Source organism: Ips typographus, linkage group LG15 (assembly GCF_016097725.1).
Source record: "Ips typographus isolate SLU linkage group LG15, UJ_Ityp_2.0, whole genome shotgun sequence".
In the NCBI taxonomy this organism is placed as follows: domain Eukaryota; kingdom Metazoa; phylum Arthropoda; class Insecta; order Coleoptera; family Curculionidae; genus Ips; species Ips typographus.
Window position 1 is genome coordinate 3,374,029 of NC_138436.1, and position 16,341 is coordinate 3,390,369.

Genomic DNA, 16,341 nt, shown 5'->3' on the forward strand with positions numbered 1-16,341 from the left:
CAAGTCTTATAAGGTGGACACGAGCCTCCCCTTTGCTCCGTATATTTCAGTTGAAATAAAGTGTAAATCAAAGAAATAAATACAGTCCATTATTATCAACGTTAACATTGGTCCATCGACCGGATTTTGGTGAAGTTTGGAGAAGAATAAACCAAAAACAGTGCCCATATTAGTGAAACTAAAGGCCACATCGACGAAGTTATTAACGCGGTGCAGTCGTGCACTTGACGCCACTTGAAGGAAAACGCAATTTCAAGAAATTTGCGCCACGGGTCAGACGGCAAGTAGAGTTTATTTATTATTTTGTAAAATATACCTTCGACTGTGTCATAAATGGCTAACATTACGGAATTGAAAGCCAAAAGGGGTGCTGTAAAATCCAAGCTAACTCGTTTGAGAACTTATTTACAGGAAAATGTTATAGGAAAAATTAATGTTCCTGATAGTGTATACAATCAGTTACAAGTTAGGTTGGAAAAAACAGAACCTCTTTTCGAAGAGTTTGAAACACTACAGTCAGATATAGAGTTGCTAGATGATTCCGACGCAGGCGAAAATGAAAGAACTTTGTTTGAAAATATATATTTTGAGTTGATTGGCGAGGTTAAGGCTATTTTAAAGGTTCGCTTTGAGAGTTTAATTGCAGTGGATCGGTTGAGTGCGGTTCATGCTGAATCAGTGGTTGGTTCAACGTCTAACGATCAGGTTCGCTCTATGGTAAAATTACCTCCAATATCAATACCAACCTTTGATGGTGATTACAATCATTGGTTAGAGTTTAAGGACATTTTTACAGCACTGGTTCATGATAATGAAACACTCACAAATATACAGAAGTTTTATTACCTTAGAGCTTCTTTAGTGAAGGAGGCTGCTCAAAGTATTAAGTCGTTGCAAGTATCCTCTGATAATTATGCTGTTGCCTGGCAAAGTTTGTCAGATCGTTTTGAAAACAAAAATATGATTATTCACAGTCACATTCGAGATATTTTTGAACATCCTAAGATTGTTAAAGAGTCACACGTTGAGTTAAGAAATTTATTTGACACATACACAAAACATTTGCGGGCTCTTAAAGCATTAGGAGAAGAAACTGAATCTTGGGATCGTTTAATTATATACATTATGTGTAATAAATTTGATGCAGTTACTAGACGCGATTGGGAAAGTTTTAAAATTACAGGCGACTTACCAACGATGAATGATATAAATACATTTTTAAAACAAAAATGCGATATTCTGGAAAAGTTGGAAAGCTGCAAACTTAATAAACCCTCAGGTGAAAGTCAAGTTAGCAAGAAAACTCGAGGCTACGGGTTTTCGGCTATTGAAAAAATGAAATGTTACTTCTGTCATGAAGAACATAGTGTATTTAATTGCAGTAAATTTTTGGGTTTGTCGGTAGCTGGGCGCATTTCCGAAGTAAAGAGATTAAAATTGTGCTCTATTTGCCTTAGAGACACACATCCATTTTGGAAATGCAAAATGAGAAAATGTTTCAAATGTCATAAGGCACACAACACAGTTTTACATTTTGACCGAGAAATTCCTAACAATCAACCAAATGTGCCAACCGCTGGCGCTCAAGAAAACGTTATAGAATCACCCGAGAATTCGACCGCCGCCATTGCACGCGTTGGGACCGGGGCCGATCGAAATATAATCGAATCGCAATGCGACGTTGCGCGATTGGGCGGACCGTCCCAAGTTTTGTTATCGACTGCGATGGTTTTACTAATGGGAGATAATGGTAAAATAATAAAGGCACGCGCTTTACTGGACGGGGGTTCACAATCAAATTTTTTATCTGAAAGGTTATGCGACAGTTTAGGATTAATATCGACTCCAATTGAGCATATAGTAAAAGGCATTGGTCAAACAGTTACAAATGTAAATAAATTAGCAAGTTTAACTATTCAATCGTGTAATGGTGATTTTCAGCAAAAAATAAAATGTCTTGTTTTACCTAATATAATATGCAAATTACCAACTGTCAGTTTTAATAAACAGATAATTAAAATTCCAACTTGGATGAAATTGGCAGATCCTACATTTAACGAGGTAAGTGACATAGATTTACTGTTGGGTTCTGATATTGTTTGGAGAATTTTAATTCCTGGCTACGAGACATTAGGAAAACATTTGCCTGTATTAAAAAATACATTATTTGGTTGGGTGATTGCAGGAGAAGTAGGAATGTCTGGCAGTTCACAAATTTCACAAGTTAATTATTGCAATTTGGTGATAAATTCAGACGCACTAACAGATAATATTATTGTTAAGTTTTGGGAATTGGAAGAATTAAGTAAGACTAAAATATTATCTGAGAGTGAGAAAATTTGTGAAGATTATTTTACAAAGACTGTCAAAAGAGATGAGTCAGGAAGGTTTGTTGTTAAAATACCGTTTAAGCCCAATCTAAAAATGTTAGGGAGTTCCCAAGAAATTGCCAAGCGAAGATTTGAGCTGCTTGAACGAAAATTAATTAAAAACTCAGAACTTAGAGTAGAGTATAACGATTTTATGAGAGAATATTGCGAACTTAAACATATGTCAGAATGTGATGAAGAAAGTAGTGAAGGTTTTTTCCTACCACATCATGCGGTCTTGAAAACGACTAGTCTAATTACTAAGTGCAGGGTAGTCTTCGATTCTTCTTGCAAAACTGACACAGGATTATCCCTCAATGATGTCCAGTATGTAGGGCCGACCTTACAACAAGATATTTTTTCTATATTGACTAGATTTCGAACTCATTTATATGTCATGACAGCCGACATTTCAAAAATGTATCGGCAAATACTGGTGGATACAGATGAGCGAAAATATCAAAGGATATTTTGGCGTTTTTCAGAAACCGATGAACTTAAGATTTATGCTCTGAATACCGTGACTTACGGCAATGCTTCATCGCCTTATCTAGCAGTAAAATGTTTATTTTACTTGGCTGAAGAAGTAGAAAGCGAGCATCCATATACTAGTAAAATAATAAAAAGGGATTTTTATATGGATGATCTGCTTACAGGATCGAACAGTCAAGAAGAAATATTAGAACTCCAAAAAAGCGTAACTTCAGTTCTCAGATCAGCCGGGTTTTCGCTACGGAAATGGTTATGTAATGATGATGACATCTTGAAAAGGTTTGAGCTGGATGAAAGTTTAGATGTCAGCATGATACACATTGGCCAAGGAGAACAAAATAAAACTCTTGGAATATACTGGGATTCCAACAATGATTTAATCTGTTATAAAATCAATGTTCCTAATATGTTAAATGTTGAGTGTCTTAGTAAAAGAGCAATATTATCAATAATTTGTCAGATATTTGATCCTTTAGGGCTTTTAGGTCCTCTGATAATCAGGGCAAAGATAGTCATTCAAGATTTATGGAAACACAAGGTAGGTTGGGATGAGCAAATACCACAGCAAGTACTGGAGTCCTGGAGTGAGTTTCATCGAGATCTGGACAATATTGGTAGCATTAGGATCCCAAGACATGCCATGATAAATGGGTATGTTGCTTTTGAGATACATGGATTTTGCGACGCGTCAAACAAAGCTTATGGAGCTTGCGTGTATCTTCGTTGCCAGTTGCCCTCGATGGAGTGGGTTGCAAATTTATTATGTGGAAAGTCTAGGGTAGCTCCGTTGAAACAAATAAATATACCACGGCTAGAGTTATGCGGAGCTGTTCTGTTGAGTAATTTAGTAAAAAAGGTAGCCGAGTCGTTGGAAATAAAGCCCAGTAAGCAGTACCTTTGGACGGATTCAACAATTGTACTAGCGTGGATCAGAGGTACCCCAACCAGATGGAAAACTTTCGTAGCAAACAGGGTAAGTGAGATACAAACGTTGTCCAACGCCAATGACTGGGGACATGTGAATTCAGGCGACAATCCCGCTGACTTATTGTCAAGAGGTGCTTTAGCAACAGATTTAAGTCAGAGTAAGTTGTGGTGGTTTGGACCCAAATGGCTCAAGCTCAATTTTTCTGAATGGAATTTACCAACGGAAGTTTTGCCAGAAATTATACCAGAACAGTGCAATTCCCTGACTTGCACGTTATTAACAAAAGAAAACGATGTTATAACAGAGTTAACAAATAGATTTTCGTCTCTACCGAAAATTGTAAGAATCCTTGCGTACGTTTTAAGGTTTACTAAAAATATTAAAGAAAATCAGAGACAATTAGGAGCACTTTTACCTTTAGAAATTGACAAAGCTTTAAAATGTTTAATTATTGCCGTTCAAAAACAATGTTTTTCACTCGAATACGACCTTCTTTCTCGAAATAAACCCATTAATAAAAAAAGTAAATTGTTAACCTTATATCCATTCATTGATGATGGCTTAATTCGGGTAGGAGGAAGATTAAGGAACGCGAGTCAATCGTTTGACAAAAAACACCCGATAATTCTCCCTAGTAAACATCGGTTAACTAAATTAATAATAACGCAAGAACATGAACGACTATTACATTGCGGTGTCCAGACGCTTCTTTGCTCAATCAGAGAGCGTTTTTGGCCGATATCGGGACGAGGTGTTTGCAAAAATATTGTTCGCAATTGCGTGGTGTGCTTTAAGGCGAACCCAAAACCGTTAGAGTATTTGATGGGGGATTTACCTGCCTGTCGAGTAAACAGTTCACCACCGTTTGCAAATGTTGGTACTGATTACGGAGGTCCTTTCTATATCAAGGATAGAAAAACTCGGGGAGCAAAGATTACAAAGGCTTATATGTGCTTATTTGTCTGTATGTCCGTCAAGGCAGTTCATATAGAGCTCGTCACTGAACTAACCACTGAGGCTTTCATGGCTGCATTTAGACGATTTATTAGTCGCCGAGGTAGACCAGTAAATATTTATTCCGATAACGGGACCAACTATGTAGGCGCGAATAATGAAATTAAAGCTGTTTATGAATTTTTAAAACAAAAGTCTGAAATTATTGCCAATCAACTCTCAAACGAACTAATTCAATGGCATTTCATCCCAGCAAAATCGCCTAGCTTCGGAGGCATTTGGGAAGCCGGTATTAAAAGTTCAAAATCGCATATTAAACGTGTAATTGGTAATAAGACTTTAACGTTCGAGGAACTTGCGACCATTTTGACACAAATCGAGGGTATATTAAATTCGCGTCCATTATGTCCGATGACGTCTGACCCTGAAGATTGTTCAGCTTTAACTCCTGCGCATTTCCTGATTGGCAAATCCTTAACAGCTCTTCCAGAAAGAGATTTAACTCAAGTGCCAGAAAACCGTTTAAAACACTGGCAGAATCTCCAAGTAATGGGTCAACACTATTGGTCTAGGTGGCATAAAGAATATTTATGTGAACTACAGACCAGAGTCAAGTGGAAACAGAAGTTTTCAGATTTGCTCCAAATTGGATCGCTAGTGATTTTGAAAGAGGATCATGCACCACCCTGCAACTGGCCGCTAGGACGAGTAACCGAACTAATGCCTGGAGCGGACGGTGTGGTACGTGTTGTGAAAGTGCGCGTAAGAAATAACAACGTAACGAGAGGTGTAAACAAGCTTTGTGTTTTGCCAAATGATGATTGGACTCAGAAGACCGATCATAATTAAGATATTAAGGATATGTAAAAGGCCTGTTGGCTTGTTTTTTCGCTACTGTTAGGTTTATTTAAATGACAATAATGTAAGTTTTAAGGAAACAGTAGTACATAATATTAGATTAAGTTAGTTATAAGCAAGTTGTTCAAGTTTCTTGTAGCATTGGACTTAAAGCGTAAATTTATATATTAGTTGTTAGTTAAATAGTTTCGAAAGTACCGGAGTACTTCCAAGGCGGGCGGAATGTTGAGGTGCGAGAGAAGTGGCAACACCGCGGACCGACAGAGCATCTACAAGTCTTATAAGGTGGACACGAGCCTCCCCTTTGCTCCGTATATTTCAGTTGAAATAAAGTGTAAATCAAAGAAATAAATACAGTCCATTATTATCAACGTTAACATAATCGATTGGAAATTTTAAAACTAAGTCCAAATTTAAATTAAGTAAAGGAGACTGACCCGTGTGATGATCTTCATCATTTCGCAACCTAAAATTGTCGTTGCTTCTTTTAAGACTATTTAAATTGGGAAACACAACTCGACCTTTTACATAGTTACCGCTTTCATAACATCTATCACATGCTGAATATCCACTATGAACCTTAGTGCATTTAATAAATGCCCTAGCAGGGGCATCACATACAATGCTGTGAATTGAAACATCATAAGTTTTTTCCTCATAAACCAACCCCATATTACACAAATTGGACAACCCTTCTACAAAATCATTCAGAAAAAGATGAAGTGGTGAAGGTTTACTTGTTCCAGAAAAAATTCCAATTAAAAATGGACTTGATATTAAACAACTGTTTTTTAAAAGACCAAGAATAGGCCAGAACTGAGTGTTTGAACTTCGGAATAATGGTATACCATCAATGTTAAAAGATATTTCAAACTTCTGAAATTTAAAATTTCTATTTTGCGATATAATTTGCTTTAAATTCGTAGCCAATCCAAAGTAATGGAATTTACCATTTTCGAGCTGCTTGAAACTTGTGCTTGAGGGTGTACCCAGTAATGTACGTGCATCTCTCGGTAAACTACGATGATATTGATTTAGCAATAATAAAAGACTATCTAATTGATTATATGGTACCTCACAAGACTAAGGTCTTTCCATTTCCGTAAGTTTAAACGTAATAAATCATCAGGCACTTTTGAGTATGTTTGAGAAACACCTTCTGAACGAGTTGGAGCCATTGACTCAGCATTTTCTTCATTTGGAATTAAGTACATTTGATTGAGCTTAGCTGGATCAAGTGACTGAGATTCAAGAATTTCACCACTTGACATTGACTGCACATTACCATCGTCTAGGATTTCTTGTTTTACATTATTTACTCTAACAATTGTTTCATTATATTCTTTTAATGCTCTCCTATACATTTGCCTTTTAGATACACATTTTTTTTGAACTTTACCCATCTTATTAATGCTTATAACACTTAGAAAGTACTTAAATTAAATTTTTTTTTTCTTGCTTCTTTAAACGTTGGGGGTCATGTTTTAACCAAGTTTTGATTAAATTTTCGACTTCGCCCTCTGATGTATTACATTTCAATACAACAGCAGCTGAAATTATATTGCAAAATAAATAAAATTTATATTGTATACATATTTTAATAATTAAGATTGGTCTATTTACTTGGACACTAAAATCTGAAAGTCCCTGTACAGAGTGTTACACAAAAAAAAAAATTCTAATACATCCGGAGATATCCGAGAAAAACAGCAAATGTCAAATTTCTTTTTTTCTTTTTTACCACTTGATTATTTTGGAAAATGAATGGAACCTTCTGGTGGCTTTTCTTCTTTTTTCCGCTTCTTTCTTACGCTATTCAAGAAAATAATTTTAGTATTTAGCTGCATAGTTTCGTTTTTTACTAGCTACAGACCTCCCGAGACTAATGATATACCACACTTGTCGAAAACTTATACGTAGTGTATGACTTGGGTAGGTCCTTCAAGTTTTTTTTAAATATGTATTTGGAATGGATATGTTGTCATAATGAGTAGATAATTCAGTTTGATATAATTTAATAATTAGGTTCATTGCTCCTTCAAAAAAGAGAGAGTTTTCTATGATACTTTTCATTCATTTAAAAAAATATATCAACCTAATTATCAAATCATATTAAACTAAATTATCTACCCATTATGACAACATATGAATTCCGTATCCTTAATTTTTTTTAAAAAACTTAGTATCTAAGGTAAGTACCTACCTAAGTTATACCATTTTTTACAAGTGTAGCACATCGTTAGTTTTGGAAGGTCTGTAGCTACCAAAAAGCAAAATAAAAAAATTGAAGTTGATTATGGTATCTAAAAAGCGAAACGTCGGAGCTGAAAATTAAAACTAATTCCTTGAAGAGCATAAAAAAGCGCTTGCAGAAGGTGCCAATGATTTTTCAAAATAATCAATAATAAAGTGGTAAAATCTGAGTATGTAATAAAACAATTTTGAAGTTATTAGCAATAAAATACGCAACTTTGCCTCCATTTAACTAAAGCTCTATCAACTATAGTTTTTGAGATAGCAATGCTAATGCATCGAATTTGTAACACCCTGCATGTAATAAATGAAAATCAAGGTGAACATTTTACGAGCAAGTTGAAAATAGTAACGTAGGTAACAAGTACGATATATGAATATTAATAGCAAACGCATTTGTAAAAATTAAACAAAATATATTTACTTACCAACTACAATTTTTTTTTAATTGAAGGGTTGCAAAAGTTTTCTTCTCTCGCTTCCCGTAAAAACTGTACAGTGAAGCAAGCTGGTCAGACACTAGTTCTCTTAAAATGTGGTTGGTCATGTACACTGTGCCTCCACCTTGTCCAGACAAGTATAAAACCTATAAACAACTTAATATATAACAATAATATTTCACTAGACTAACGTATATACCAATTGGTTAGCTTTGTCAGGGTCTTCTGACAAAGCCAATTCAAAGACTTCTAAGTCAGCCTCAGATTGAAGAGGTAGACTGACTGGCAAATCCGGTAGTGCATTTATAACAGTGTTTTTCGCTTTTAAAAGCTGCAAAATTTCGATATTTTGCTGTTTCACAAACAAAATTTGTTTTCAAATTTGTTCATCTAAAAAATAAATTAAAAACAAAAAGTAAAAATAATTTATTAAAAAGTATTACCTAGTGGTCTCAAATTAATATTTGTGTCGCGGGTATTGTCTTCAATAGTGGGGGTTTTAGAAAATGCAGTTTCTACGTCAGGTTCTACAAAGTTCACTAATATTAAGGGCTGCTCTGAAGCTGAAAGAAATGCTAGTTAGAATTCGGTGAAATGGTGTATTTACGGTGCATATCATCATTAACTTAATTGAATCATCTGCCAATTTAAAGGTTTTTTTTTTTTTAAGTATGGAGTTAGCTAGAAATGTAGTGTAGTTGTTTATTTCACAACTTACAATCCTCTTGTTAACGATAATTTTATCTTAATCTAGATTGGGCAAGCTAATTCTACATAGTTTTTTACTGTGGTACATGCTAATTAAACAGTTACAATATAAACTTCAAGTCAAAGACTAAAGAATCAAAATGGCTTCCATGCATACGATCTAGAAATTTTATAGTTTACTTACCCGTTTCGTAAAACAACCTTTCCACTGGGAACAACTTCAAAGAATCTTCTTCAGGGTTCAGTTTCTCCCTCAACGGCCTAAAATAAGCGTCTCGGTTTTTATGTGGCGGCCAAAATGACTCGTCACCACCGCCAAGCCACCATTGTCAAATTTAGTTGGTTTAAATTCTACTAAACAGTAAGCAGCTAAACCGGTCATTTTAATTTCACGAAACGAATCAATACGATTGATTAAAATTTGCACAACTGAAACACTGTAAACCGAGCTCAAAACAATCAAACGGTCATAAATATCGAACAGACGAAAACAAAGACGACGCAGTCGCAGACGATTTTAGTTTCACTGACTTGACGGCGGTAACCGGTGTGACGTACGTGTGACGAAAGCAGCAGCGCGGTATTGCCAGATTGGTGGTAAAGGCTTGGAACTTCTTTCAGAAACTTTTGTGATTTATTTATTGTTTATTTTTCATTTTCAGAAGCTAATTCAAATTTTAAAAGTATATTAGTAGACTGAAAGCCTTACACTTGAGTGAGTGTGACTTACGTGATTTAAGTGACTCATAAGTACTCAAAAGAAGATTTGGAAATATAAATTCATCTAGATAGGCGCCTTTTTATTATGCAGTATATCTTCGTAAAATATCAAGCAGTAGAACAATTAGTAATGTTTAAAAGTAATGTTACGAATAAAATGGAAAATAAGACGTACTTTACCAACAAAACGTGCCAAACCACACGTTTGATGATAATGCTTTAAATAAGCTGGCAACACTGAGATTCATTCGGCCTGGTCGATTCACATTAGGAAATCGACCGTTGGCTTTCGGCGGGATCGAGCCGTTATGAAACGTTAATTTAATACGTTAAAACACGTTTCCAACTGACGTTTGGAAATGACGTCGCTTAACGATAATTTACGATATTTGGTGACGTATTTAAACAAATTACTGGGTACGTTGTTATACGTCTCTCATGACGTAAATATCCGTCGCATTAAGTAACTAAACGACTTGAAATTTTATCGGTACTTATATGACGTCTTTTATACGTGATTTTTCATTATTTTGCATTAGTTGCAATGTACTAGTACATTAATGACGTCATAAAAGACGTCATTTAAACGTTATTGGTATTACTACCTGGGTACCTACTTGGCTATTATTACTCAAAATCATACATTTCATTGCCCCCCCCCCTCCTGTTTCAGTAAATCAGATATTACTGAACCAATAGCTGTCAAACCAGCTCCGAGCTGCATCTGCTTTTGAATCAGACGATCGTCCCTCTTAATCCCGGATTCTAGGATAGCTTGTTTAACCACCATGTTTAACTTGGGTGCTCTAAAGGCAATGCCATTTTCCGGAGACGGGTATTTCAAAAGCAAACCGCGTCTCTTTTCGGCATCCAAGCCGTTGTGGATGACATGGACCCAGCGAGCTGCCACATCTGAATGAATAGGAGGACCACTACTATGCTCCAAGGTAACGTCATCCCCCAACAGCGATAAAATTTCCGGGTTTAGAGCCTCTTGAGAGGCCGGCTCAATGGAATTCGAACGAGGAATGGCTCCCAAATTCTCCATAGGCAAATCTAAACAGAAGAAAAAATATCCATCTAGAATGAACCTTGCAAATCAGGTTAAATATTAAATTGCCAATAAAGACAAGTACACACATTTTCCTGCTAAATACGATTCACTAACGCATAGCAAGTAGTCTATGAGAAAAAAAAGATCTGTTGTCAAAAAACAGATATGTCAATATATGGAAAATCTGAGGTCAAAACAGATAAGGCCAACAGCACCTTACTCTATTATCAAAAATAGAGAAGGAAATCTGTCATCAAAAACAGATGTAGCATTTTAAGGAAAAAAACGGCTGTCAAAACCAGATATGGCCATTAGTGCCCTGCTCTATTGTCAAAAATAGAAAGGGTATTCTGTCATCAAAAACAGACGTAGCACTTTATGGAAGAAAAAACCTGCTGTCAAATACAGATTACGGCCATGAGAATCCTACTCTATTGTCAAAAATAGAAAGGAAATCTGTCATCAAAAACAGAGACAGCCATCAGAAGTGGCGACCAAAAATAAAGCAGTTGCTCCTTAAAAAATCAATAAAATGTACTAACCTTGTACACCCACCCTTACGGGCGAACGATCAGGTGACGAGGCGGCCGAGCTTGATGACAACCTTTGGACCCTGCGCACACAAGGACGGCGCAGGTCACCTGATTCTGAATCGGAAGACGAACACGTTCGACTTCTGCGACGACGGTATCGAGAAGAAACATGGCGATGCGTCTTTTCTAATTTTCCCAAACGCTGCTCCAAGCGCTTCAACACCCTGACTACATCTTCTTCGGAAGAAGAAGCGCTCCTTCTTCTTTTCCTAGCAATGGATCGCGGCATTTCTGCTTAATCCACAACACAACTAACGAAAAAAAAAAAACAAACGGAAATATATCGATCGCGGTGATGTGACCGATACCACACAAAAACGAAGACTGAGGGTTGACGGCAGCGCGGGGTAGTCGGCAGTGGGGATGGGTAGACTAGGTTTGCATTGAAATTTGTGATCGATATCGCATAAGCGGGGGTACTACATATCTTACTTATTTACGAGACGAGGCCGAATATAATATGTATTATACAGTGTCTTTGTAAAGTAGGTACTGCATAAATTTGATGAAATGGAAGGGACTTAAGCCTAGTTTATCAAATAAAATTTAATTTTAGTACCTAATAGAATTAATATTAGGTAGTACTAAGAATAGAATCAATGCTTATGACCCAAGGAGTTTGTAAAAAAAAGAATTTAATTTTAATATTAGTAATAACTGAATTCACTTGAAAACCAAAATGTTTTATGGCTAATACCTAAAATTAAATCTTTTTGCCTTTTTCGGACCTGCAATTTGGTAAACCCGGCATTGAGAGAGTTTTCACATAATTTTATTAACTTTTTTGTTTTTGTTTTGGGTTCTGGCTTAAAGAAAAAGGAGTGCAGCTTCAAGCTACAACTTTTTATTTAATATTTACTATTCATGTACTGGCACTTGTCAGTCTATATGTCATGTAATAACCTCCATAAATTTCTCATTTATAATCACCTTCCATTTTTACAGTTAATACTAATATTATTACTAATACTAATACTAAAAATAAATTTTGTTTTATAAAATGGCTTTTACTTTTTGCAAAAACACTTGGAACCTCATTTTTAGAAGAAGATTCCACAAACAATTTTTAACATATTTCATACAACATACTGATATTCAATTGTTTTCAAGTAAATGTAAAAAAAACTCTTTAAAACTATAGGTTACACAACTTTTACTTAAACAAATCGAAAAAAATGTAAATCAGCTGTTTAAAGTGAACTCTATCCACTGTTTGACAATAACCAAGACGGTTTATTAACTTTTTAATTTTTTGTGGATGTTAATCTGACTTCTAGGAAAATTATTGGTTTCAAAATATAAATATTTGCAGGACAATTGTGGTATGTTGCATGGAACAATACTTAGAATTGTTTGGTTCTAGAAACCAAATTATACATTAATAAAGAGGTGTTGCCATTTAAAAGATCAAAAATAATATTTATTTTGATTATTTGAGCTTACCATTTTCCATAAATATGGTCTCAGATAGAAAGTGTACTACTATTATACTATCACTTTGAGGAAACAAATTCAGCTGATTAAGCCATCTTCCATCTGTTCTTATGTCAACTAAAATTCGAATTTGTCACTGTGCTTTTGTTTTTGTTTTGTTATGTCAAGAAAATGCCCATGCAGCTAAAATAGATATATTTGTACTTTTTATACGATATTTCAATAATAGTTGAAAATTATTCACTAAAATCAAGTAAATGTATATTTTTTGAAGGACATAGAGCCTGCTGGTCCAGGTAAGATTACAATGCCAATTTCATACTTAACCTATGTATTTAACCCTGCTGATGCATCATTACTACACATTTTTCACGTCTGGCGTTTTTTACGTGTAGTTCAAGTAAGAAATTAGGCCTATCTTTCTCTCATCTGTATCTGGTATATGCTGAATACTTACACTACTTTTTCATGTGGGTGAGAAAGCATAACTTTTATGAAGAAATTGACTTAAACAAGGCTCAAATTACCCACCAAGAAGTACTACATTAGAACAGTGCATAAAAGAGCATGTTTGAATGTTAGTTAACTATTTTTACTGAAATTGACATGAAAATGAAAAGCATTGCAGTTTTCATTATTGTTTTATGTTAACACAATAATCTCAACAATAATCATCATTATTAACTTTACTAAATTGCATTATTATTTCTTCACGCAATAGAATAAAAAAAACGAAATTAAAAAGCAAACTTAGAAAGCAGGTAAAAATATGTTAGCAAACAAATTTGGCAACATCGATAATCAGTTGTAAAACAAGATTCGTAGGTGGCGCTTTACACATTTAATAGTCCAGAAACGGACGTTATTGAAACGTCGGATTTACGACGGTACTGGTTACAATCAATTGTGGACGTTTTTGAAATGTCCATATTTAGTCTAGGACGTTCCGATGTTATTCGTACTTTAAACGAACGTTTAAAAAACGTTATGTGTTATTAGGGAACACTTCTGCTTGCGTGCGCTATTGGGTGTAACGCATTTTCATGATTTTCCTGCAATAATATTGCTCCGATTCCATCTTTACATGCATCTACCCTTAATTCACATCCTTTGTTTGGCTGAAAATATGCCAATCTCTTTTACTTTGACTTGCCAATAACCTGAATACATGTCTAAAGATGAGCAATGTTGGGCGTTTCCTAAATAAGTTAAAATATCCTCAATATTTGATCCTGAGCACGAATTTTTTTACGGTTACACTATTCAGTCTCCGATAGTCTACACAAAAACGAGTTTTCCCTGATTTTTTCTTCACTAATACAACGGGACTTGCTCAGGGCGAGTTACTTTGCCTTATTATGTCGTATTGGTCCATTTCTCTTATTTGATTATCTATTATCTCTCTTTCTTTTTGTGCCACTCAGTAAGGTCTTGTTGGGATTCTCTTGGAAATAAAAAACTTGCACAAACACTAAATGACTTTTATTAAAAATATGAATTACAAGTGTCGGGGGACCGACCGTACAGAACTTGTCAAAGGACTAGAATGCGTAGAGCTGGCGATGAAGTCGATTTTTATACCCCTTGAGATCTGGGAAAATGGGTAATGTGCTCTTGGCGAAAGGGAATCCTATGTGGACGATATTAGATTTCTTAGTGGCCTTTAAGTGATAAAAGTAATTGAAAGGGCGACCAAACCTAATCGACCGAAAAATAACTTAATTAATATGACAGATTGATGAGACAACTAGTAATAAAGAATATTAGAATATTTGGGAAAAGGTTACATTTTAATAGGGTCTATCGTACTATTCTAAAACTATTAGGAACAGTGTTGAAATCAATTAATGATAAATGAAGGCCTACGTGACGGTCCTAACATCTCCCCCTCTAAGTGTTTTGCTAATCATCTTTTTATTAGCTAAACACGCAAAATTCTATCAATTTAAATACCTATATGGTAAGAAAGAATATAAAGCAAAAATTATAGAAATGGTATAAAATATACCTAAGAATATGTATATAAAATTATTGTGTATAAGTTCCATTAAATAGAGGTAAAATAAAAAATAAAATGGAAGAGGTAAGTAAAAGGTAAAAAAAAGAGTATACAATAATAAAAATGATAAAATTGGTAATGGTAAAAGGTAATGTATATAAATGGTAATCTATATTACATTTTTCAACAAGTAATATAAAAGTAATAAAAGTTTTTTTTTCTTTTTTTTATGAAGATTGACCTTACTATTATAAGATTATAAATAAACTTTTTGCGATAATTAGAGTTTAAACGCTTTTCCTCTGAGATTCCTTCGCTCACTTTTTACACTTGAGTCTAGACTTTCACTTAATTTATCTAATTCGATAGGCACTTCGTATTTATGGTCTTCGGGAGACGTCATCATCAACGATTCCCTCGGGGTTGGAATCGGCGGTCGTTTTTGGATACTTTTCTGTTTCGGATTGATGTATGAATCAGATCCTAGACTGCTATCACTAATGTTGTTATGGTTATGGCTGTTAATGCACACTAAGGGGTTACAGTTGGAACCACGACACATCCGCGTTAACCAAGAGATTAATGGCCATCGATATTTCGGCAGCAACACCAGCAAAATGAAAAGATATATTGCAACTGCAGCTATTATTCCAAAGAGAACGTTGTACCATTTGGATTTAACGACATACAGGGGTTTGGTTAATCCTTTCAGTTAGCTCATCGTCAAATTGTTGAATTTTACTCTGAGCATGACGTATCTCATTCAAGTTCAAGTTTGAGAGTCTAATCGGCTCCATTTCTTCTGTTGCTAGGTAGTCTTGTTCCATTATGCAGCAATTGTCTTTGGTGATGTCGATAGTCGATATATAATTGGAGTAATTTCCGATCTGATTGGAAGTGGATGTTAATAATGTCGATGTAGTATAGCATTTGCATCTAGGTTGTAACATGAACATTCCAACGCCTTGTAAGTAGATATCATGGACTTGTGGATTAGAGTCGCAATTTATGGTTCGTATGGTATTCTGGCTCACGATGTATAACCTGGTTGGGTGCCAACGGGTGCCAAATTTCGATTTCCGATTTTATGGTTTTCGTCTCGCATCTGCTGGGTACGCTACGATCCCGTTGCCATTTTTAAATCTATTTCGCATGTGGGTCGTTTGTTGACTAGATGTATGACGGCTCTCGTGCAAATAAATTCCATCGATAAACTTTTCTCGCACGTTGATAGGTCGTTGAATTCACTGTAGTACGTCCTCGTAGTGCTCAGTAATAGGTAAGGTATAGAAGGGTTGATATAGGAGTATACGTTTGGTTATTTCGTAGGTGCAGGTAGAGGAATTAAATTAAATATTTGATAAGTGTCTTTGGTTACAAGTGGAAATTTTATCTCAAAAATTAAAATTTTCTTAACGTATACTGCTGATAATTTACATAAGTCGAAATACTTATATGAATTATGAAAGTCGTGTAAATCATAAGGTAATTCGAAATTTGATACTAATTTTAATTTTGTCAACTCATACCTTAAGTGCC

General features: G+C 35.1%; 1 protein-coding gene and 2 long non-coding RNA genes across 3 annotated transcripts in view; 1 reads left to right on the top strand and 2 right to left on the bottom strand.

The window, feature by feature from the left end:
- LOC145738482 (uncharacterized) overlaps positions 1-16,341 on the top strand; it is a 288,003-nt gene that overhangs the window by 270,949 nt on the left and 713 nt on the right. The gene's annotated exons all lie outside the window — the stretch shown is intronic.
- Positions 8,319-8,909, bottom strand: LOC145738314 (uncharacterized). The gene is made up of 3 exons (XR_014180704.1): positions 8,738-8,909; positions 8,494-8,684; positions 8,319-8,440 (listed from the first exon to the last, which is right to left on the bottom strand). It is a non-coding gene; the product is annotated as an uncharacterized LOC145738314 (long non-coding RNA).
- LOC145738379 (uncharacterized) lies at positions 9,431-15,364 on the bottom strand. The gene is made up of 3 exons (XM_081993200.1): positions 15,124-15,364; positions 11,319-11,600; positions 9,431-10,778 (listed from the first exon to the last, which is right to left on the bottom strand). The coding sequence occupies exons 1-3, from the start codon at positions 15,362-15,364 to the stop codon at positions 10,369-10,371; spliced, it is 933 nt and encodes a 310-aa protein (XP_081849326.1). The 3' UTR covers positions 9,431-10,368.